The sequence below is a fragment of the Ursus arctos genome, unplaced genomic scaffold (genome assembly GCF_023065955.2).
Source record: "Ursus arctos isolate Adak ecotype North America unplaced genomic scaffold, UrsArc2.0 scaffold_12, whole genome shotgun sequence".
In the NCBI taxonomy this organism is placed as follows: Eukaryota; Metazoa; Chordata; class Mammalia; order Carnivora; family Ursidae; genus Ursus; species Ursus arctos.
The window spans coordinates 4,426,984-4,453,617 of NW_026622786.1; the positions used below are offsets into that span (position 1 = coordinate 4,426,984).

A 26,634-nucleotide genomic window follows, 5' to 3' on the forward strand; every position below is an offset into this window, starting at 1 on the left:
GGACTGGAGGAGATTACACTAAGTGAAATAAGTCAAGCAGAGAAAGACAATTATCATATGGTTTCACTCATTTTTGGAACATAAGGAATAGCAGGGATATTGGTAGGAGAAGGAAGGGAAGAATGAAGGGGGGGTAAACAGAAGGGGGAATGAGCCACAAGAGACTATGGACTCTGGGAAACAAACTGAGGGTTTCAGAGGGGAGAGGGGTGGGGGATTGGGATAGGCTGGTGATGGGTAGTAAGGAGGGCACGTATTGCATGGAACACTGGGTGTTATACGCAAACAATAAATCATGGAACACTACATCCAAAACTAATGAAGTACTGTATGGTGACTAACATAACATAATAAATAAATAAAAATATCTACATTGGAAGCAAAATTAACAGAATGAAAAGGAGAATAAATAAGTTAATAATTTTAGTTAAAGATTTGAGCAATGCAATTAACCAACTTCATCTCATTGATATTTATAGAACACTATACCCAATAACCACAGAAAGAACATTCTTTTTGAGTGCACATAAAATCCTAGGATACTTCCATAAAAAATTCTAAGAAAATCACACACACAAAAAAAACATTGAGTACAAAATATTTTCAAAGAACAAACTTCTGGCTTCATTGGTCTGGTTTCTACTTCATTAATTCTACTGAAATAAACCGTATAACTGGGACTGAAAATAAGTCTTATTTTTTTTTTCAAATTTTCATTTAAATTCTAGTTAGTTAACATATAGTGTAATATTGGTTTCAGGAGTAGAATTTAGTGATTCATCACTTACATATAAAACCCAGTGCTCATCATAACAAGTGCCCTCCTTAACCCCACACCCATTTAGCCATCCCCCACCCACCTCCTTGCATCAACCCTCAGTATGTTGTCTATCATTTAGAGTCTCTTATGGTTTGCATCTCTCTCTCTCTCTAGTTATTGGAATTATATAAAATATATCTGATCATGATGAAAGTACACTAGAAATCAATAACAAAAAAGGTAAATGGAAAATCAAAAAGTATTAGGAAATTAAACAACATATTTCTAAAAACCCATGGATCAAATAAATCACAATAGAAATTTGCAATATTATAGACAGAATTTTCACTGACTTCTCATGAACGATGGAGGCCAGAAGACAGTAAAACTACATTTTTATTTTATTTTTTCCTCTTTCTTCTGTATTTATTTATTATTGAATAATGGTCAACATACAATATCCTATTAGTTTTAGGTGTATATCATAGTGATTCAATATTTTTATACATTACAAATGATTTCCACAATAAGTCTAGTTATCATATGTCACCATACAAAATTATTACAATATTAATAACCATGTTCCCTATATACTCATGACTTATTTTTTAACTGGAAGTTTGTATCTTTTAATCCCCTTCACCTATTTTGCCTATCCCCAACTTTTCCCCCATTTGGTAAACAACAGTTTGTTTTCTGTATCTATGTATCGGTCTGTTGTGTTCTTTCGTTCATTTGTTTTGTTCTTTATATTCCACATATAAATGAAATCACAAGGTATTTGTCTTCTCTGTATGACTTATTTCACTTGACACACACCCTCTGGTTCTATCCATGTTGTTGCAAATGGTAAGATTTCATTCTTTTTATGGCTAAGTAATATTCCAGTGTGTGTGTGTGTGTGTGTGTGTGTGTGTGTATGTATCTCACATCCTCTTTTTCCATTTATCTATTGATAGACACTTCGATTGCTTCCATATCATTGGCTATTGTAAATAATACTGTAATGAACGTAGGGATATGTATATCTCTTCAGATTGGTGTTTTTGTGTCCTTTGGATAAATACCCAGAAGTGAAATTGCTGTATTGTATGGTAGCTCTATTTTTTTTAAATTTTTTGAGGAACTTCCATACTGTTTTCTATAGTGGCTGCACCGGTTTACATTCCCACCAGCAGTGTACAAGGGTGCCTTTTTCTCCACATCCTCACCAACACGTTATTTTTGTCTTATTGATAATAGCTGATCTAACATTTGTGAGATGATATCTCATTTGATGATCCTCAGTTCCCTGATGATTACTGATGTTGAGCATCTTTTCATGCACTTATTAGTCATCTGTATGTCTTTTTGGAAAAATGTCTTTGTAGTTCTCTGCCCATTTTTTTTTAAGTAGGCTCCATGTGCAGTGGGGAGCCCAACGTGGGGCTTGAACTCATGACTCTGAGATCAAGACCTGACCTGAGATCAAGAGTCAGATGTTTAACTGACTGAGCCACCTAGACACCCCTGCCCATTTTTAAATCAGGTTATTTTTATGTTAAGTTGTGTACATTCTTCATATATTTTGGATATTAACTCTTTATTGAATGTATTATTTGCAGATATCATCTCCATTTCAGTAGGTTTCCTTTTTGTTTTATTGATAATTTCCTTCACTGTGCAAAAGTTTTTTAGTTTTATGTAATCCCATTTGTTTATTTTAGCTTTTGTTACTGTTTCCTGAGTAGATTGGTCCAAAAAACTATTGCTAAGTCCAATGTCAAAAAGCTTACTCCCTATTTTTTCTTCTAGGGGTTTGATAGTTACAAGTTACAAGTTGAATTTATTTTTGTATCCAGTGTAAGATAGTGGTCCAGGTTCATTCTTCTGCATGTAACTGTCCAGTTTCCCCAGCACCAGTTATTGAAGAGACTGTTTTCCCTCATTGTATATTCTTGCCTTCTTTGTCATAGATTAATTGGCTATGTATTCATGGGCTTTTCCTGGGTTCTTTTTTTTCTATTCCATTGATCTATGTGTCTATTTTTGTGCCAATACCATACTACTTTGATTACTATAGCTTTGTAGTATAGTTTGGAACTGGGGATTGTGATAGCTCCAGCTTTGTTCTTCTTTCTCAAAATTGCTTTGACTATTTGGGGTCTTTTGTGTTTCTATAAATTTTATAATTCTTTGTTCTAGTTCTATGAAAAGTGCTGTTGGTATTTTGATAGGGATTGCATTGAATCTGTAGATTGCTTTGGGTCATATGGACATCTTAACAATATTAATTCTTCCAGTCCACAATCATAAAATATCTTTCCATTTATTTGTGTCTTCAGTTTATTTCACCAGTGCCTTATAGTTTTCAAGGTAAGGGTCTTTAACCTCCTTGGTTGAATTTACTCCTAGACATTTTTTTCTTTGATGCATTTATAAATGGGATTGTTTTCTTAATCTCTCTTTCTGATAGTTTATTACTCTGTATAGAAATGCAATAAATTTCTGTATTTTATTTTTGTATCCTGCAACTTCACTGAATTCGTTTATTAGTTCTAACAGTTTTTTGGTGGAATCTTAGAGTTTTCTATATATAATATCATGTCATCAGCAAAGAGTGACAGTTTTACTTCTTCCTTTCCAATTTGAATGTTTACTTATTTTTCTTGCTTAATTGCTGTGGCTAGAACATCCAATACTATGTTGAATAAAAGTGGTGAGAGTGGGCATCCTTGTTCTGTTCCTGATCTTGAAGAAATGCTTTCAGTTTTTTAATCACGGAGTATGATGTTAGCTGTAGGTTTGTTTAGCTGGCAGAATGACTGGAGCTGAGTGGGGGTGGACTGTGAGGTACTGAGGCATTCTATGCTGGGGCCACCCTAGTGGGATGGCTGGAGCTGGTGTGGGAATGGGGATGAGCCTGGGTATCCTGGGGCACTCTGTGCTGGGGCTGCCTTAATGAGATCACTGGAACTGGAAGTGGTCATGGGCTGGGGGTGCTAGAGGGCACTGCACCAGGGCCACCTAGGTGTGATGGCTGAAACTGGGGTGGGCATGGGTAGGGAGCCACCTTGGTTCAATGGCTGCAGCTGGTGTGGGCTAGGGGCCTGGGTCTTGCTGGGCAACCCCAGCATGCTAGCTAGCATGCCTGGACCCTGCTCCCATTTATGCAATCAAGGTGGAGAAAAAATGTAAAGAGTGGCATCTGCCAGCACCTCCAGTCCTAGAGTTCCAGCAGTTCTCCACAGTTTGGTGAATGCTCTGAAGCTGGTAAATGGATTTCCTTCACTTATAGTGTAGTTTCCCTTTAAATTGCTGGGTTTTTTTGGGGGGGTATTTTCTGTTTCATTTGTTTGTTTGCTTGTTTTTGCTGTGCTCCAGAGTAAGTGAACCTGCATGAAGGCCTCTCAGTGATATGCCTCCCTACTGCAGGTCATCACATTAGGGATAGGGTTTCTGTAGTTACCATGTCTCTGTCCCTCCAACTCTTCTCTATGTGGTTCCTGTATCCTTTGCTGTGCAGTTCAATTAGCATCAGTTCTTCTTCATGTGGAATTGCTCTATATGTAGGTGTAGATTCTGTGTGTCTGTGGGCGGTCTTCCTATGCTGCCATCTTGGATCACCTCCTGGAACTATATCTTTGAAGTTTTAAAGAAAAAAACCTGCCAACCCAGAATTCTGTATCCAGTGAAAATATTCTTCTAGAATCAAGGTGAAATAATGGCAATTTCAGGTAAAAGAAAACTAAGAGAATATATTGCTAGAAGAGCTGTATTATTGGAAATACTAAGTAAGGTTCTTCATACTGAAGGGAAATTATACAGATGGAATCTTGATTCTTCAAGAAATAATGAAGAGCATCAGAAATGGTAAGTGTCGGGGCGCCTGGGTGGCACAGCGGTTAAGAGTCTGCCTTCGGCTCAGGGCGTGATCCTGGCATTATGGGATCGAGCCCCACATCAGGCTCCTCTGCTCTGAGCCTGCTTCTTCCTCTCCCACTCCCCCTGCTTGTGTTCCCTCTCTCGCTGGCTGTCTCTATCTCTGTCGAATAAATAAATAAAAAAAATCTTAAAAAAAAAAAGAAATGGTAAGTGTCTGAGTAAATATAAAAATCTATCAGCTAATTACTGAATTTGGTCCCCCTTTAATTTTGTTGAAAACAACTAGGAACTACTTAATATCAAGCAGAACAGCATGCACCAGTTATTTATCTTAGGGGAGCAGAACACCATGCACAGGTTACCAATACCAGGGGAAGACTCTAAACACTTCTTCCCATTGCATCTTGGTATTGCAGTTGCCAAGGAAAACACAAGACAGCCAAACACTGGAAGGAGCAACACTTAGAGAAGAGACAGAGTGAGATTAACATCAGTAAGGGTCATTAATCCCTCATGATCAGTGGATCTTTCTCCACAACTGACACAGAGCAATTTACCTGCATGTACCCCTCTCAGTGTTTCAAGAAGGACCTCTCTCTCCCCCCATGGAGTCCCAAATACTGAAAGCTGGGGGCATGTCTGAGGGCCATTAAGATACACACTTAAGTTTAACAAAAGAGCACACGCTGAGTTTGAAATAGGGAAAAATATTCACACACAAGGGGTAAGCCCAGCTTAGGCTGCTGTGGGTTCTTTATATCTTGGTAAGGAGGTATTCCAGGCCCAAGGCCCATAATCATGTGGCTGAATGAGAATAAAAGACTATATGTATGAAGATGTCTCTCTCAATAATTAACTTCCTAACAAGTTAATTTAATTTTTATTCAGTTATTTAATTTTTAAAATTATTGTTACCAATGAGTCTAATTATTACATGTATTAGGACGTAAAGAGATTATCACAGGAGCACCTGGCTGACTCAGTCAGTAGAGCACATGACTGTTGCCCTCAGGGTTCTAAGTTTGAGCCCCATGTTGAGTGTAGAGATTACTTAAAAATAAAATCTTAAAAAAAAAAAAAGGTTTCCATATCTTGGGGTGATGCACCATAGTAAGATTGAGTAAGAGTGAGAGTAGTTCTTTTATATCAGTCAGGATTCAGTCAGGAAAACAGAAGGTACTCTAGAGATTTCAAATAGAAAAACATTTAATATGGATCATTCATTTCTATGAATTTTAGAAACATTGATGGAACGCATGTGGAAGGAAGATGATATATCCCAAAGATCATGAGATGTAATAAACTGCTACCATCCATGCTGGAGCTCATTTGATCCCATGTTTGTCTGTAGTTAATATCACTATTGCAAGATCCTGGGCTAGTCTGTAATCACTATCACTGCCAGAGTTGGAAGAAAATGTTTTTACCTTCCCTCTGCTTCATAGTTTGTCATCTGTGTTTTCACTGGCTGAAGCTAACACAGAACTCCAGTAGTGAGGGAGTCTTAGAAATTCAGTCTCCAGAATTTTAGCCCCTGTGATTCAGAAGAGAGCGTACAGTGATGAGGATGATGCTGAGTGCCAAGACAAATATCTGGCTTAGTTTATCCCTTTGGTATGTAACCCACATACACCCTTAAATTCCAGCTTAAACTTCTAAGCAGTAATACAATGACTCTGCCTAACATGAAGCAATTGTCCTTCACACAAGAATACTCTCACCCTCCTTTCAGATTGCAGTGTCCCAAAGCCTCACCAGTCATATTCTTCTCTAGGTGAGATTTGTTTCTAGTTTAGTCACAATTCATTCTAGGTATCCTATAACTAAAAGTTAAATAATTAAATTAACTGCCCACCAACACTCTTTATGAAAAATAGCAAGAAAAAGTAGGGAGAAAATATCTACTTTATATGCTTATATAGGGAGAAAAAAGTAAAGAATTAAGCATGGCTGCTGTGGTTCTTTTACATGGTATGTTCTGCCAAAGGCTTCAGAGAGCATCCCTATCTTCCACTGCCACTTAAAGCGCCATTGGATCTGCTGGATCACAAAGCTCAAGTGGCAGAGCAGCTTGCAACGACAGCCTAGACATATTTCAGAGCCTTTTCTTATTTTGGGCGCCTCTCAAAAGTAGTAGCTTTTCAGATCAATTGGTAAATGGGAAATGAGAAATATGTTGCCTCTGAAATCCAGAAAGGTCTACCAGACTTTGTGCCTTTTTCTTTTCTGTGTGTGAAAGAAGGGACAAGATACAATTTATCCTTCATCTTATGAGTTGTCTCGTACCACTGGACCCTTAGAAACTTCACTGGGGTGGAAGGCCTCTGAATTTTTGTTGGATTTATTTCCTTATTTTTGACAAACAAATATCTTACCAATAAGTCTAGAGTGGTTTCTTCTTGCTCATTAGGTCCAATCTGCATAATGCCATCAACATAATGGACCAGAGTATGTTGTGGAAAGCAAAGGCAATCAAGATCCTTGCAAACCAAATTGTGACACAGTGCTAGATAGTTGATATACCTCTGAGGTAGGACAGTGAAGGCGTGTTGCTGGCCTTGCCTGCTGAAAGAAAACTGCTTCTGATGGTTTTGATTTATAAGACTTTTTTTTTTAAAAAAAAAGCATTTGCCAGGTCAAAAGCAGTATATCAGGCACCAGGGGATGTGTTAATTTGTTCAAGCTAGGAAACCACATCTGGTACAACAGCTGCAATTAGAATCACCACCTGGTAAAGCTTATGATAATCCATTGTCAATCTCCAAGATCCATCTGTCTTCTACACAAGCCAAATAGGCAAGTTAAATGGGGGAGTGGTGGGAATCCCCACTCCTGCATCTTTGAGTCCTTGATGATAGCTCTAATCTGCAATCTGCCCAGGAATGCATTTTGCTTTTGCTTTATTATTTTTCTGCATAAAGGCGGTTCTAGTGGCTTCCACTTGAACTTTTCCACCATAATAGCCTTCACTTCACAGGTCAGAGAACCAATGTGAGAATTCTGACAGCTGTTATATATGTCTATTCCAACTGTGAATTCCAGAACTGGGTAACAACAGGATGGGCTTGGCGACCCACTGGACCCACTATGAAACAGACCTGAGATAAAACCACATTGATCACCTGACCTTCATAAGCCCCTACTCTGACTGATGGACCACAGTGATGTTTTGGGTCTCCTGGAATTAATGTCAGTTCAGAGCCAGAGTTCCAGTAATCCCTAAAAGGTCTGATTATTTCCTTTTCCCCAATGTACAGTTGCCTTAGTAAAATGCCATAGTTCCTTTTGGGGAAAAACTGGGAGAAAGATTAACAGTATAAATTACCAGTTTCTTCCTCAAGGAGAACTGCACTGCCCTTTATTCAAGGGGTCTGAATCTATAAGGTGGCTCAGGTCTGGGAATTGATTGAGGGGCTGTGACTCTCTGATTTTTTATGAGGTTAGACTTATGTTCACTTGACCTAGAAATTTTCTACTTATATAGATCAAGTAGCAATTTAATAAGCATCCTATCTATTTCAATTCTAGGAAAACCATGATCAACTAGCCAACAGCACAGATCTATGCAAGTCAAACTATTCTCATTGCTTCTTTTTTTATATCCTTGAAAAAAAAATTTTTTAATTTTTAATTTTTTTTTGATATAAAGTTCGATGATTCATTAGTTGCGTATAACACCCAACGCACCATGCAATACGTGCCCTTCTTACTACCAATCACCAGCCTATCCCATTCCCCCATCCCCTCCCCTCTGAAGCCCTCAGTTTGTTTCTCAGAGTCTATAGTCTCTCATGCTTCACTCCCCCTTCTGATAACCCCCCTTTCTTTATCCCTTTCTTCTCCTACCGATCTTCCTAGTTCTTATGTTCCATAGATGAGAGAAACCATATGATAATTGTCTTTCTCTGCTTGACTTATTTCACTTAGCATTATCTCCTCCAGTGCTGTCATGTTTCAGCAAATGTTGAGAAATCATTCTTTTTGATAGCTGAGTAATATTCCATTGTATATATGGACCACGTCTTCTTAATCCAGTCATCTGTTGAAGGGCATCTCTGTTCCTTCCACGATTTAGCTATTGTGGACAATGCTGCTATGAACAAATGGCTAACAGACAAATGAAAAAATGTTCAAAATCATTAGCCATCAGGGAAATTCAAACCAAAACCACATTAAGATGCCTCCTTATGCCAGTTAGAATGGCAAAAATTGACAAGGCAAGTAACAACAATTGTCGGAGAGGATGTGGAGAAAGGGGATCCCTCCTACATTATTGGTGGGGATGCAAGTTGGTACAGCCACTCTGGAAAACAGTGTGGAGGTCCCTTAAAAAGTTAAAAATTGAGCTACCCTACGATCCAGCCATTGCACTATTCTCATTGCTTCTTTGTCTCTTCTCTCAATTATAGTAACCATGTGCACCTTGCCCTTGATGGTTCAGTGCTGCCAGTTGGCCCCTGGGATCCAATTACTCCCATTGCATTTAGGTTTCCCAATTCAGTGATCACAGTTCCTCCTGTAAGTTCTGACCTACAAAGAAGAGCAATCACGGAGCTTTTCAAGGAGGCTAGGGCTTCCCTCACAAATGTATTTCACCAAACAGTCATGGTGAAAGGTGGACCCTTCTAGGGTGGGTAAGCTGGTTTTAAATGACAAATACACTCTAACATTCCAGTCTCTATAAACTCTCAAATCCCTTTCTCTACATTAAACCAAGACAGGTCTTGCATTTCTAACTTGTACTGGAGGTCATCTTTTGGTTCATGTTTTCAGCAAGCAGCCAAACAGTTAGAGCCCTTTCTAATTCCTGAAGCTGCAACATTAAATGCAGAATCTTTGCATATTGAGCACATATCAATAAATTTGGCTGTATCCAATTTTATATTCCTGTCACCATTATCTCACACACTTAGATTCTGGTCTCATACATATTCCTCAGATTTCTATCTGTATAAGGCAGAAATATCAAGTAGTTCTTTTCGAATCCTGCAGATGTCCACCTGAATCTCAGGACCCAGGCTAGTCTGGATCTTTTGTGGTTCCAAACAAATTTTAGGATTGTTTGTTCTACCTCTGTGAAAAATGCTGGTGGGTATTTGATAGGGATTGCATTAAATGTGTAGATTGCTTTGGGTAGTATAGACATTGTAACAACATTTGTTCTTCCAATCCATGAGCATGGAATGTTTTTCCATTTCTTTGTGTCCTCTTCAATTTTTTTCATAAGTGTTCTATAGTTTTTGGAGTACAGATCTTTTACCCCTTTGGTTAGATTTATTCCTAGGTATCTTATGGTTTTTAGTGCAATTGTAAATGGGATCAATTCTTTGATTTCTCTTTCTGCTGCTTCATTATTAATGTATAGAAATGCAACAGAATTCTGTATGTTGTTTTTATATCCTGCAATTTTCCTGGATTCACGTATCAGTTCTAGTAAATTTTTGGTGGAGTCTTTCAGGTTTTCTCCATAGAGTATCATGCCATCTGCAAATAGTGAAAGTTTGACTTCTTTCTTGCCAGTTTGGAGGCCTTTTATTTCTTTTTGTTGTCTGATTGCTGAGGCTAGGACTTCCAGTACTATGACAAATGGTATTGGGAAAACTGGACAGCAATATGCAGCAAAATAAAACTGGACCACTTTCTTACACAATACACAAAATAAATTCAAAATGAATGAAAGAGCTAAATGTAACAATCAAAATCCTAGAGAAAAACACAGGTAGCAACCTCTTTGACCTTGACTACAGCAACTTCTTACTAGACATGTCTCTGGAGGAAAAGGGAAAAAAAGTAAAAATGAACTGTTAGAACTTCATCAAGATAAAAACCTGCACAGCAAAGGAAAAATCAACAAAACTAAGAGGCAACCTATGGAATGGGAGAAGACATTTGTAAATGACATATCTGATAAAGGGTTAGTATCCCAAATCTATAAAGAACTTATCAAACTCAACACCCAAAAAACAAAATCCAGTCAAGAAATGGGCAGAAGACATGAACAGACATTTCTCCAAAGAAGGCATACAAATGGCAAACGGACACATGAAAAAGTGCTCAACATCACTCGATGTCAGAGAAATACAAATCAAAACCACAATGAGATATCACCGCACCCCTTTCAGAATGGCTAAAACTAACAACACAGGAAACTGCAGATGATGGTGAGGATGTGGAGAAAGGGGAACCCTCTTACACTGTTGATGGGAATGCAAACTGGTGAAGCCACTCTGGAAAACAGCATGGACGTTCCCCAAAAAGATAAAAATGGAACTACGCTATGACTCAGCAATTGTACTACTAGGTATTTACTCAAAGAATACAAAAATACAGATTCAAAGGGGCACATTCACCCCAATGTTCATACCTGCATTATCAACAATAGCCAAATTATGGAAAGAGCCCAAATTTCCATTGACTGATAAATTGATAAAGAAGATATGGCATAGATATATACAATGGAATAATACATCAAAAAGAATGAAATCTTGCCATTTGCAATGATGGAGCTGCAGTGTATTATGCTAAGCAAAATGTCAGTCAGAGAAAGACAAATACCATATGATATCACTCATATGTGGAATTTAAGAAATAAAACAGATGAACATAGCGGAAAGAAAAAAAAAGAGAGGGAGTCAAACCATAAGAGAGACTCTTAACTATAGAGAACAAACTGAGGGTTGCTGGAGGAAAGGTGGGCAGGGATGGCCTAAATAGATGAGTATTAAGGAGGGCACTTACTGTGATGAGCACTGGGTGTTATATGTAAGTGATGAATCACTAATTTCTGCCCCTGAAACCAATATTACACTATATGTTAACTAGAATTTAAATAAAAACTTGAAACATGAGGGGAAAAACATCTCTGTTCTCCATGTTGAAAGTGGTTTAATATAATCAATCTTTCACTATTGGGAATAGTGCTATATAGGGGCTCTGAGTTGGTTTCTATGGTTGGCAAATTGAGCACTCAAGATGGTGGTAGTCAGATAAGCCTTGATGAAAGGAAAGCCCATGTTGTTGAGCTCATGGCATTATATCTGTCCTTGCCAGTATGACTACTTTGCGCATGAGTCTACTGAGCAAGCACTTGGGTGGGTTGGGAAAAAGTTGACTTACCTCTACTGAGTATGTCATCCTTCCATGTGATTAACAAGAGAGAGGTTCTCTATATTAAGTGTCCTTTAATGAGTATTCCAATAAAATGTATACGACTTCACAGTTTACCCCATTCTGAGGGGTTTATTCATATACCTCTTCCTCATATCCTCCTTTTTTTTTTTAAATAGGCTCTATGCAACATGAGGTTTGAACTCATAATCACGAGATCAAGAATCACATGTTCTACCTACTGAGCCAGCCAGGCAACCCTCCAACATGCCCTTGTTAGCAATATTCTAAACTAATTTCCTCTAAGTACCCTGACCATCAATTCAAATCATTGGCCACTGTGAACTGGTATCACTTCATATTTCTGGTCATCTCTCTTTCTAGACAGAAGAGACAGATTTATGGCTCAAAATTCTACCCACCAGGATTAATTTTCCTCAGTGTCCTTCAAGGTCACTTCTGAGTAGGGCTATAATGTGGAATCAGTTTACCCTGGCTGGTGCCAGAGTATCTTGTGGAACAATCTGTAAAGCGGTTTCTAATTTTTTCTTCTTCGGTAAACTGGCCTTGGATAACTTCCTGTAAGGCCATTCATTTGTGTTGAGGAAGATGCCAGTACAGTAAAGTAAGGTGTTTGAATGTCTGAACCACTTGCTGATGTCACTAATTTGGGCCTTTAGGAGTATTTGGAGCCTGATATTGTATATATCACTTCCACTTGATGATTAGTTGTGCTATCTCACTTACCCACGTTTGTAGCTTGGTAGATCAGACAACACATAGTTCATATAAATAGCTAAAATCACATTGTTACTTTGTATCCCATTCTACTGATCAGTCTCTTTGGCAACCCAGTAGCAGCCAGAAGCTATTTCTCAAACGGATAAGAGTTATTATCTTCAGAAGAGAGCATGGCTTTGCTCTAAATTCTAGGGGATTGGCATTGTGATTCTCCTAGTGGGGCCTCAAGGGGTTTGTATGGCAACCCATATGTCACAGATCCTTCAAACCTCATTAAATCTGTTGGTTCAGAAGGTCTGAGAACTGGGTGAGGGTAGCTCTCTATTGTAATGATTCAATTAACAATTTTAGTTACTGGACTTTGGGTTTTTCTTATATTGAACAGTAAAATGTTCAATTCATTTCCGATCTAGAGATAATGTGATCGTTTAGCCATTGCCAAAGATCTCTACAGATTAAAATATTCTGATTTCTGTGAAACCACATGACATCTACCACTTCAGAATCCCACTATCCCCACTGAAATAAGGGAGCCCATTTCAATGATGCTTTCTCCTAGTGTTATTCCCAGGCTGCAGAGGACAGACCCTAAAAGCATTATAAACATGCTGGTTCTCCCTTTATCAATGCATTTTTCAGGAGATTTTGGTAAAGGGAATATACTCTGGTCCCTCCTTGAGTACTTTGTGGGTCTAGGGTAAGAGGGTCGCATAAAATAAATTCATTCAACACTTTTATTTCCCTGAAGCTTTGGATCCCACCTTTTACATTTTGTCAAGAATATTCTGGCATCTAAATTTTATTGAATGTAGTCCATCACTGAGTGTAGGTTTCAGTTAACCAATCAAAGAACCTGTTAGAGCCCTTCCCAGCTGCTCAAGATAATACACCAAACCCATAATTTCTAAGAAATTCACCCATGTGAATATATTCAAAATGATCCCACAATATGTTCTGTCCTTTTTGGTCTAGCACCCTAAGAATCCATTGTCATACATATTCTCAAGGCTTTTACCAATTTTAAAAAAAATGATAAAACCTTGACATTTTATTTTGGTGTGAGCATTATAACCTTCCGAGTTATATTTTGTGCCGTTAGCCTGAGGTATTCTGGAATTGGACCTCAATTAAGAGTCTAGAGGTAATGAAGGATGGTAGGTGAGTGTCTTTAGAATTGGCATTCCTTGTAAGACAATTGCTTCAGGTGAGGTCATTATAGGGTTTCAACTAAGGGAAAGTTAGTTGAGGGGCTACTTCTGATGGTAGGGAAATTTAACGAAGATTTAGGGTTCAAAGTTCTAAGATTTGTCTAAATCCACTGTATTTTTCCCATTCTAATGATCAGAGTCATACTCATTCCCAAGTCAGTGTCCTAACTGCTACATAAGAGACCTGGAGAAATTGTGGATTTACAAATTACTTTGTAATTATGCAACTCACAAAATCAGATTTTTGTTTTTAATTAAGCTTCGTCAGTTTTGAGAGATAAAAGATTTCCTGGTTGTTTGACCTTGCCTTGAGTGAGGAATTTAAATGCCTGAGTCTGTCATTTTCTTTTTATAAACCTCCCATTGCAATCAGTAATGCAGTCAGTAAATGATTTTGTAGTCTTCATTCCCATCACAAAGGTCAATTGTAGTGTTGTAGCAGTAATTTGGTATTTCAGTGTCTGGTTTCCAATAGACAGTTTATTTCAGACAATTTCTGTTGATAATTTTAAGAAGGCATTTTATCATCGTACACCATGAATGATTGGATTTCCCATTTTTCCTTGGCTATGATGTCATCAAAATATTTAAACTCCATCAGATCCAATATACAATTCAGACTTCCACCTTTTTGATTTTTGTTTTTTTTAAGAGAGGGAGGTAGGGCACAGAGAATCATAAGCAGGCTCCATGCCTAGCACGGAGCCCAACATGGGGCTCAATTCCATAACCCTGAGATCATGACCTGAGCTGAAATTAAGAGTCAGATGTTTAACCAACTGAGCCACCCAGGTGCCCCTAGACTTCTACCTCTGAGGGTCAGTTTCCTTGATGACTCCTGATATAAAATGCTGTAGCTAACTAGTGTTCACCAAGGAAATAAAAAACTAATCTAGATATTTCAACCTAGAGGAATTTAACATGGAAAATAAGTGATAAAATTACTGGGAAAGCTGGAAGAAGAGGAAAGGGGGAAAGAGGTTATACTACTCTCTTTATGGAAGCCTCTACCCTCCCTATAGAGATACACTCATTTCATACTTGCGTGACTTATGGTTCAAGAACAGCTGTTACAGGAGACTGTAAACATCAGCTAATGTCACCAGAAGTCTGTTTCTGCCACTACAGTGCTAGTCTTCCCCTGCTACCAGATCCAGAAGAAGACAATTTCTTCTATATTCTTTTCCTAATCTCTTGTGTACGACTCTTATATTGGCAGAATTTAAAATGGAACCCTGCATCAAGGGAGCCTGGGCAGTAATCTTTCCAGAATTTCAGCCCCTATGATGTGAAGAGAACTTCACATCAAGAGAAGGATTGAGACGGTGCTGAGAACTAACACAAAATACCTGACACATCATGACTTTGTGAAGTGGAAAAAGAGTACTTGTGGAAAGAGAGGAAAGATGAGTTTCAGGAATTGGTATGTAGGAATTGAGGATCTGGATATAGACTCTAAAACTATGATGTTACAAATATCTTAGATGCACATAACACCAAGTACTATATGCTGGCTAACTGAACATAATAAAAAAATGAAGAAGAAAGAAAGAAAAAGAAATAAGCAGAATTTTTAAAAAAATCTTAGAAATTTTTCATACCTGTTAGAAGATCACTGATCTAGACACTAATTTTGCCAGGGATCACATACCCTCTAGCCAGCTTCCTCAGGGCACCCTTGACCTCCTTGTTTCTCAGGCTGTATATAATGGGGTTCAACATGGGGGTCATAACACAGAAGAGCACAGAGACCAGAATATCCATGTCTAGGGAGTAACCTTCTCGGGGTCTATCATAGTTGAAGTTGGCCATTCCATAAAAGACCACAACCACGGTAAGGTGAGATGCACAGGTAGAGAAGGCCTTGCTCCTACCCTGAGCAGAGGGAATCCTAAGAATGGCAGAGATGATGAGTATGTAGGACACTCCAGTAAACAGGCAAGGGCTCAGGCCAATGGTGGCACTGGCCACATGGAGCACAGATTCATTGAGAGAGGTGTCTGAGCAGGAGAGCTTCAGGAGCAACGGAATGTCACAAAGAAAGTGGCTGATTTGGTTGGGCCCACAGAGAGTGAGTGTGGCTGCCAGCACTGTGTGTGTCACAGAATTCACCAGCCCACACAGCCAGGACCCACTCACCAAAAAAACACAGACCTTCACACTCATGAGGACTGGATATTGAAGAGGGTGGCAAATGGCTACATAGCGGTCATAAGCCATAGCAGCCAATAAGACACATTCAGTGCCAGCGCATGTCACAAGGAAGAAAATCTGGGAAAGGCAGCCTTCATATGAGATGGTCTTCTTCTCCCGGAAGAAGTTCACCAGCATGACCGGGATGGTGGTGGATGTATAGCAGATGTCCAAGAAACTCAGGTTGCTGAGGAAATAATACATTGGAGTGTGGAGAGCAAGACTGATTCTAGTGGCTGTCATTATGAGCATGTTCCCCAGGAGTGTTGTCAGGTAAATGATCAAGAAAACCAGGAAAAACAAACCCTGTAGTTTGGGGTGGTTGGAAAATCCCAAGAAGATGAATTCAGTGACATCTGTTTGGTTGTTCATTTCAAATGGTGTCCTAGCTGCAAAACAATGAGAAAAATAAAAGCCATAATGAGAATGTACAAAGAGCATCCCAAACTGGCATGTTAACTTGCAAGTTCATATCAAACAATGTTGGATATAGAATGGTCTGGACTGTGGAAGAGGTGTGTAGGAAAGTCTTCAGAGAGATCACAACTTTTGACTCAACAAATCCAGCCAGTTCAGGCCCAGGGACCTCCCACAGATTATTATGTGGCTTCTGGTGCATGAAAATAAGTGGAGATTTGATCAAAATCTATAATAAACTGATAGTTCTTATATTAAGATAAGTTCATCCCTTTCTGGCTCTGCAAAATCTTCCTTCTAACATTGCATGTTTCACTGCATTAAACTCTTTTTTTGTAAAAATTTTATTTTTTAAGTAATAAAATTTAATTGTAAAAAATTAAGAAAATGTAGAAAGAAGTAAAGAATAGAACCACTCACAGAATCAATGCTAACATTTAGTGTATTCCATTATAGTCTCTTTTTCTACATATGAATCTTGATCTCTACTTATAGACTTAAAATATTGGGAGCACAAATTCCCACAAATGCATTTTGTTCTATCATACAAAATAAATTTAATATCTCCGTTTTGATTGAACATTAGATTGCTTCCATTCCTTTTGCTATTATAAACACTGGAATGAAAGTTTTCATACAGAAATAACTGTGAACATCTCTGGTTTCTTCAGAAAAAAATGTTACTGGTTTGTTTTATATAAATTGATCTGATTTTTCTCAATAAGAACATTTGTATTTTAGGATTTAAAGACATAAGAAATTATAACCAATCATATATACTTAGGTAATTTTCCTCATTAAGGTAAGCTTTACGTAATCCAAAATTTATCCTAAGTCAAATTTTACATATTTTTTGAAAATATAATTAATGCAAATACCAATTTTGTATTAAATTATCCATTCGAATGCAAGACTAGTTCAATATTCAAAAGGCCAATCGATATAATTCACCACATTAACAGACTAAATAAGAAAGTACATTATAATCTCAATAAAGGCAAAAAAATCATTTGACAAAATTCAGTTTCCATTCATGATTGAAACTATCAGTAAAGTAGGGATAGACATAGACTTCCTAAACTGGTAAAGGGCATTGAGCACATATTATGTGCGTGGCACATGATTTGTATTATCTCATTTTATTTTTTCCAACAGCCATAAGATGGGCACTATTAATATCAGAATACAGTGAGGAAACTAAGGAACTGAGCTCAGCTAACTTAACCACTGTCTCCATCTAGTAAGCAGCAGACATACATACATCTATCTGTCCCAAGCGCCCACTCTTTCTTGCCTCCCAGATTGAAAAGGAAATGGAAATTGCAGGGGTACCTGGATGGCTCAGTTGGTTGAATATCCAATTCTTGATTTGGCTCAGGTTATGATCTCAGGGATGTGGGATGGAGCCCTGGGTCAGGTTCCATGCTCAGTGAGGAGTCTGATTGAGATTCTCTCTATATCCACATTCTTGGGAACAACCTCAATTGATTTTGATGTATTATCCTCTATATATCATACTGGATTCAATTTGTTAATATTTTGTTGAGGATTTTTACATTTATGTTCATTAGGAATGATGTTGGTCTATAGTTTTTAAATTTTCTTTTCCTTTTTTTTTGTTTTGTTTTTGGTCTATAGTTGTCTTCTAATGTCTTTCTGTAGTTTTGTTATCAATTATCAGGGTAATGTTGGTCTTACAAAATGTATTTTGGAAGTTTCTCTCCTTCTTAATTTTTTAGGAGAGACTGTGTAGAATTGGTACTATTTCTTCCTTAAAGTCCTGGTCTAATTTAACACAGAAACCATATGGGCCTAGATTTCATTTCTGAAAGTTTTTAAACTACAAATTTAATTTCTTTAACATACATAGAACTATACAGGTTATCTATTCTTAAGTGAGTTTGGTACATTTTGGATTCTTTCAAGAAAGTAGTGCATTTCATCCTATTGAGTTTATGAGCATAGAGTCATTTATAGTATTCTGTAATTATCCTTTTAATGTGGGGTCAGTATTGATATCTCCTCTTTTATTCTTGATATTGAAATTGGTGCCTTCTTTTTTTTTTTTTACTTGGTCCATCTTGGTTTATCAATTTGATTATTTTTTCAAAGAAACAGTTATTAGTTCCATTGATTTTCTTTATTTTTAATTTCATTGACTTATTCTCTAATCTTTGTTATTTCCTTGTTTTTGTTTGCTTTGAGTTTAACATACTCTTTTTTTTTCTACTTTCTCAAAGTGGAAGCTTAGGTTAAGATTTTAGATATAAACTTTTCTAATATAAGTATTAAATGGTATAAATTTCCCCCCAAATCCTAATTCAGTTGTATCCCACAAATTTTGATATGCTGTTTTAAATTTTTTGTTCAGTTCAAAATATTTTTTCACTTACTTTTTGTTTTTGTCCTATGAGTTATTTGAAAGTATATTGATTAATATCCAAATACTTAGGGATTTTTCTGAATATCTTTCTGTTAGTGTTATTCCATTATGTTCAAGGAATATATCTTTCATAGCATTTATTATTTTATTATTTTATTTTATTTTATTATTTTTTAAAAAGTTTTTATTATTTGACAGGGAGAGCACACACAAGCAGGGGGAATGACAGGGAGAGGGAGAAACAGGCTCCTCAGTGAGCAGGGAGCCCATTGTGGGGCTGGATCCCATTACCCTGGGATCATGACCTGAGCCAAAGGTAGATGCTTAACCAACTGAGCCACCCAGGTGTCCCCACATTTATTATTTTAAATTTAAATTGTTTATAGTTCAGAATATGATCTATCTTAGTAAATATTCCATGTGCACTTGAGTAGAGTATATATTCTTGTCTTGTGAGGTGGGTATTTTATAAAAGTTAATTAAATTAAGTTAGTTGATTGTTGTTCAGGTCATCTATATCCTTACTAATATTCTGCTTACTTGTTCTCTCAATTAATAAGAAAAGAGAGTTGAAGCATTTATAATGCTTCATTGTGCCTTTATCTAATTGTGCATTTATCTAATTCTCCTTTCATATCTATCAGTTTTTGCTCATCTCATTTAAAGCTCTTTTTCAGAAAGATATAGATTAAGGATTGTTATGTCTTCTTGGAGATTTGATTTCTTTCTCTTTTTTTTAAGATTTTATTTATTTATTTGAGAGAGAGAGAGAGAGCATGTGCACGGGGGTGGGGAGAATCAGAGGGAGAGGTAAACTTTTCTGGTTGTTGCCCTAGGAATTACAAAATACATAGCAAATAATATGATTCTACCTTCATATAATATACCACTTCAGTGTAGTTGTAAGATCTTATATTTCTAATTTCTCCCTTGCTTCCTTTTTGCTATCGTAGTCATATATTTTACTTTTACATATGCTATGAACATGTACTACATTGTTGCAATTTTTGGTTTAAACTATCAATTTTGGGGGCACCTTGGTGGCTCATTCATTAAGCGTCTGCCTTCAGCTCAGGGCGTCATCCCGGGACCCTGGGATCAAGCCCCGCATCGGGCTCCCTGCTCTGCTGGGAGCGCTGGGAGCCTGCTTCTTCCTCTCCCACTCCCCCTGCTTGTGTTCCCTCTCTCGCTGGCTGTCTCTCTCTCTCTGTCAAATAAATAAATAATATCTTTAAAAAAACCCAAAACTATCAATTTTGGCTCCAAAGGCCAGGGAACAGGGACCAGTGAGCAATGCCAGGACACTTAGCCTGCAACACAGAAGAAAACTGTGCCATTTGGGACTCCAGAAAGGATTCTGAGAAGGAGAAACCTCAGTGGACACCTGACCAAAGTCCAGTGAACCCCCACTTCCAGGGGACCCCTGGCCCCCAAACCCTGAAATTGACATTCTCCCCAGCAAACTCTCCCCATTCAGATCCCAGGACGGTCACAGAGTCAGTCGATCAGGCTTTCCACCTCCTAGGGCCTGACACTAACCGTAGGTTTGGTTCTGAGAGGTCCACTCCTAGAGGGCTGGCTCCAAAGACATAGGGATTGGGGAAACCTGAGCCATAGCTGAGGCCTCAGCATGCCACACAGAAAGAAAGTGTGCCATGTGGGACTCCCAAGGCTATTTGGAGCAGGAGAAATCTGCATACCCCACCGAGTCAATCCCAGCCAACTGAAGAGCTTTCATTAACATTTCTATTAGAGTATGTCTGCTGGCAAAGCACCCCCTCAGTTTTTGCTTGCCTGAAAAAAGTGTTTATTCCTTTTAACATTTGAAGGCTAGTTTTGAATTGAAAGGTTTTTAAAAGCACTTTGAAAATGCCACACTACTGTCCTCTTGCTTGCATACTTTCTGATGAGAAGTCATACTCAACTGTCAGAAAGGATGAATGCCTACCATTCACAAAGACATGGAGGGGATTATGCTAAGTGAAATAATTCAAGCAGAGAAAGACAATTATCATATGGTTTCACTCATTTATGGAACATAAGAAATAGCAGGAAGATCAGTAGGAGAAGGAAGGGAGGAATGAAGGAGGGGTAAACAGAAGAGGGAATGAACCATGAGAGACTATGGACTATGAGAAACAAACTGAGGGCTTCAGAGGGGAGGGGGGTGGGGGACTGGGATAGGCCAGTGATGGGTATTAAGGAGGGCACATATTGCATGGTGCACTGGGTGTTATATGCAAACAATGAATCCTGGAACATTATATCAAAAACTAAGGATGTACTGTATGGTGACTAACATAATAAAAAATTATTATATAAAAAAAAGAAGTCTGCTGTAATTCTTATTCATGGGTCTCTGTCAGGTTGGTTTTTTTCCCCTCTAGCTGCCTTCAAGATTTTTTCTGTCTTTACTTACAGCAGTTTGAATATGCCTAGGGTTTTGCTTCGTATTAATTCTGCTTAGTGTTCTCTGAACTTCTCAATCTGTCATAAATTTTGAAAAATTCTCAGCCATTGTTTCTTCAAATATATATATATTTGAAGAAATTCAAGTATATTCAAATATATATATATATATATATATATATATATATATATATATATATATTCTGTTTATTCTGTCTCTTCCTTCCAGGATTCTAATAATATATATGTTAAATAGTTTGATATTATGCCATAGCTCTTGGATGCTCCATTCTTTGTCCTTTTTTTTTTTTAATCATTCCTTTTCTTTTTTTCTTTTTTTTTTGTCCTTGTGTTTTGATTTGGGTAATTTCTATAGATCTATCTTCAAGTTCAACGATTTTTTTTCTTCCGCTGTGTCAAGTCTACTGATGAAACTGTTAAACGCATTTTTCATCTTTATTGCCATGTTTTTTATTTCTCGCATTTCCATTTGATCATTTCTTATAGTTTCATTCTCCTTGCTGAAATTAACTGTCTGATCCTGTATTTTGTTCACTTTTTCTATCAGAATGTTTAACCTATTAATCGTTATCTTAAATTCCTTGTCTGACAGTTTTAATATCTCTCTCATATCTATATCTTGTTCTGGTGTTTGTACTGTCTTTTCAGGATGTATATTTTCTTATTTTTTGTGTGTGCATTATACCTTTTTGTTGAAAGCTGGACACATATAGGATAGTAAATACTGAAGTATAAATGTATTTGCTTGGAAATGAACATACCTTTCCTTATACTTAAACCTTTAGTATAATAACCAGCTATAACTATATAGATTAAATAACTATAATCTAATAACTGGCTGGATTGAGTTTGAGTCTGTTTATCCTATGATCACCCTGAATGCACTACAGGCTTCAAATTACTCTAATGATACTTTGTCTTTAGGGTTTGGACTAGTGTGCCCACATTTCTGTTCTCTCTTAGCTTTGCGTTTTTCATTTTCCCTATTCTCTACAGATAATCTATTTCTTCAAGATCTCCTAGCTATAACCCACTGTTATTTTTACTTGATGGTTGTTAGTAGGCTGGTGGAGAACAAGGAAGAGTATTCTCTGATGTTCTGGCTAATCCTTAATCTTAGATACTGTGAACCTGGATCTTGCTGGTATGGCCTCCATGAGTGATCATGCCCTCCTCCAAGCTGTACAACTGGACGTAGCACATATTCCTGCTCCTTACCCCCAAGGAGTAGAACTTTTTTTGCCCCTGTCCCCTTCCTGAGCTGTAATGGGATTCCACAGTACCCTAACTTGGCAGTTTTTATAGCTCTTGCCCTTGCACACTCTAGCTTTTGTTCTGTAGTAAAAATATAAGAAATGGATCTTGGAGAAGTTTTGACAGTTGCTGCTACTCTTTTTCCCCATTATTTGCCTTCCACCCCAGCTTGGCCTCAAATAGCATCATTAGGGAAGCTTTCTAAGAATGCTTCCTTGTAAGCATCTGGTTGAGTTCATGGAGGGAAAGCAAGAGGGTGCAAACCTTATATCTATGGCCCTCAGGGACATCACACTCTTATACTAGCCTGTACTTAGCCTCTAATAATTTATTAAATATTTAAAACTGAGTTCTTATCAGTTTACAAGGTATTTAGTGGTTTCTGTCTTAGGTTAAAAAAATCATAGGTTCTTGTGGTTGTCTCTCTCTCCAGATTTTGTTTTAGTTGTTTGCCTTGCAACCTCAGTTCCCTAATGGGTTCAAGAAAAGTCATTAATTTGCATTTTCTCCTGCTTTTTGTTGTTGGTATAATGATGGGAGCAACATGCTTTCCAGCTCATTAAACCTCCAAGCTGAAATTCAAAGTCTATATAACCACTTTTGAAAACTATTTGGCAGTTTCTAATAAACATGTGGTTTTTTCTGTGACCCAACAATTCTACTCTTAGGCATAGTCTCAAGAAAATGGATGGATAGTTCACAAAAAGACTTGTATGACGGTATTCAAAAAATATTTTTTCATAATAGCTCAAACAAACAGTATGCCCACCAACAGAAAAGTAGAAACAGATTGTGGTATATCATGCAGTGGCGTGCTACACAGTTATTTACAAAAATATACAAATTACTGATATTCATAATAACATTGATGAATCTAAAAAACATTGTGTTGAATGAAAGAAGCCAGACACAAAAGAATACATATGTTTCCTTTAAATGAAGTTCAAAATGGGAAAAAACAAACTATGGTATCAATGGGAACAGTGGTTACTTCTGTGGCCTGGGAATGGTATTATCCGAATGAAAGAATTATCTGGTGTTAATGAAAATGTTCTATATACTTGATTTAGTTATATATAATATTTAGTTACATATATAAAAATTTATTTATCAACCTGTACACTTAAGATTTGTGCATTTTACTAAATGTGAACTATAATACAATTTTTAAAATAAGATAAGGAAAGAGATAAAAGGAGACATTTTTCAATACAATTTTCATCTCAGGATTGGTCAGAACCAGACCTAAATATTTTTTAGGTCACTAAGACTTAAGACTTTTTTCATTTTTGCCTCCCTCTACTTCTTCTCTACCAAAATAATAGTTCAGTACACATCCCCTTTTACAAATCATATCAAATAATTATCTTTGAAATGTTTTCTTTGGAAGAATGATTGTGATTGGCACACACACATACATATATTTTATTGGGGGGAAGAACCATGTCTGAAGATACTGTCGCATGGATAATGGGATAACTGTTTGGCATCCCAGGCCACTCTGGTGGCAGAAATCTCAAGCAAAATAGACAAACATTTGGTCTGCCAGCCAAAGGAAAACAAGCTCAGAGTATTTGGGTTGTCCTAGTGGCTACAGAAGAAAGGACCCAGTGACCTCTGGGACAGTAGCAAACTTTGAGAGCTGCACTGCTACTGGTGGTAGGAAAGCTGTTGGATTCTGAGTTCTTCTAGAAGCCTTCTCACCTATAGCTGTATCTCCTGTCTCTAATGATTCCTGCTATGTTGCAAGGACTGGATGGGGGCAAACCTAGTTGGGAGCTGCCAAGATCTAAAAGATTAATTCTATGTAGTCTCATAATTTTTTAAAAGTAAACTCTGGTGTGGGGCCTGAACTCATAACCCTGAGATCAAGAGTTGCATGCTCTACTGACTGAGCCAGCCAGGCACTGTGTAGCTTGGTGATTTTTACTTCAAGCATAACCTCATTAGCTACTCCAGAGGAGGTGGCAGGACATCAGCTGTGTCTGGGGCACAGTGTAGGCTATGTGAAGATGTGTCAAGTCTGTCTTTCTGGACAGGGTCCTTGGGGACAAAAATAACTTAGTGCACCTACAATAGAGGCTTTAGAAAATATCCTCTTCCTGCCGTGGAGCACGGAGAATTCTGATGCCTGCCTGGAAGCCAGGCTTTTGTGTGAAAATGGGCAGGAATGATTGTAAGGTATCAATAATGGCCCATAGACCACTTTTTAGGTTAGGACAGACTGGAAACGGGACACTTGGAAGGTAACAGCCTGCAGTTTAGAGAAGCATCAGCTTTGAGGAACTGATAAAAATGGGTAGATCCAGAAAATGCATATATACTTATGCACAGAATCTTTATACAATTGCAAATTATGAAACCCATCCCCACAGTCCCTAAGAGGTCATGGGTCTTAGATTAAAACACCTTTGTTTAGTTGAGGTAAGTAGTCTGAGAACTAATACCAGAGCAAAATGACATATTATGTAACTAAAGATACAGAGTTTTAGAGCTTGGAGAAAATGCCTGAAGCAACAGTACATAGAGAAGGAGCTGTGTCTGAAGCACTTTGTGGTTGATGGGTGGTGAGGACACTGAATCAGTTTGGGCAGGCAGGGATCATTAAATAAAACAGGGGAAAATGAGGTATAGCAGATATGGGGAGAGGAGACAGTGGGTTAGATTTGAGTGATGTTGAATGACTGGTACCTGTGGGATATCCATGTAGAAATACCCAACAGGTGGTTGAAAAAGAATTTGTCCTCAAGAAACGGGCTAGAGCTGCAGATATGGGTTTGGAAGTCATTGCCTTGAAGGTGGTTGTTGAAGCCAGGAATGTACATGAAATCAACCAAAGAGAATAGATTGAGAAAAGAAGGATAAAGCAGGACTCTTGTCATACTTGATGTTTATAAGAAATGTGGTGGAAGATTCTAAAATATCCAAGAAAGATTCAAAAATACTCACCACTCTGTCTAGGTTAGTTGTAAGCATTCCTTCCCCCTAAGTCTCTCTCTCTCTCTCTTTAATCCTTCCTTCCTTCCTTCCTTCCTTCCTTCCTTCCTTCCTTCCTTCCTTCCTTCCTTCCTTCCTTCCTTCTTTCCTTCCTTCCTTCCTTCCTTCCTTCCTTCCTTCCTTCCTTCCTTCGAGAGAGTGAGCAGGGTAGAGACAGAGGGAGAGGAAGAGAGAGAATCTTAAACAGATTCTATGCTCAGCACAGAGCCTGTTGCTGATGTGGACTCAATCTCATGACCCCAAGATGATGATCTGAGCTGAAACCAAGAGTTGGAGGCTTAACTGACTGAGCCACCCAGGCGCCTCTCCACCTGAGTCTTATTAGCATTGATTTACAGTAATTCAATATTGCAATTGAATTGGGATTCTATGAGTACTCTTAGAAAGTTCTTATTCTGTTATTATGTGTATTATTCTCTGTTTTTGCTATCAACTACATCGATGAACTTGAAGACATTAAAAAATTAGTGATGTATATTTTTGGTTTTTTGGGTTTGTTTTTGTTTTTATAATTTTTATTTTGTTATATTAGTCTCTATACAGTACATCCCCAGTTTTTGATGCAATGTTCCATGATTCATTATTTGGGTATAACACCCAGTGCACCATGGAATATGTGCCCTCCTTAATACCCATCACCGGCCTATCCCAATCCCCCACCCCCCTCCCCTCTAAAGCCTTCAGTTTGTTTCCCAGAGTGATATATATTAAAAAGGTAGATATGACAACCTTTTTTAGAGATTGATGTCTACATGAAAAGATGCTCAACATCACTAATTGTCAGGGAAGTACAAATCAAAACTACAATGAGATACCACCTCACTCCTTTCAGAATGATTAAAATTAACAACACAGGAAACAACAGGTGTTGGCGAGGATGCAGAGAAAGGGGAATCCTCTTACACTGTTGGTGGGAGTGCAAACTGGTGCAGCCATTCTGGAAAACAGTGTGGAGGTTCCTCAAAAAGTTAAAAATAGAACTACTCTATGACCCAGTAATCGCACTCCTAGGTATTTACCCAAAGGATACAAAAATACTAATTCAAAGTGTAGTGCATAAATGGTGTTTATTAATGATGGATTTTGATGATGATGATGATGATGATACTGATTTCTTGCAAGTCAGGAGAATAGCATGGGGTATGAAGTAGTGTCCAATCCATTTTTTAAAAATCCTTGATGTTCATTCTGTCACTGTAGAACAACTAGGTTGAATTATCACCATTATCATCCTCATCAATATCATCACTGTCATCATCAGCATCATCATCAAAATCCAT

General features: G+C 37.7%; 1 protein-coding gene across 1 annotated transcript; it reads right to left on the bottom strand.

The window, feature by feature from the left end:
- Positions 1-15,300: 15,300 nt before the first annotated feature.
- Positions 15,301-26,634, bottom strand: LOC125282180 (olfactory receptor 1020-like). The gene is made up of 2 exons (XM_048216407.1): positions 26,577-26,634; positions 15,301-16,262 (listed from the first exon to the last, which is right to left on the bottom strand). Exons 1-2 carry the CDS (start codon positions 26,632-26,634, stop codon positions 15,301-15,303), a joined length of 1,020 nt encoding a protein of 339 aa, XP_048072364.1.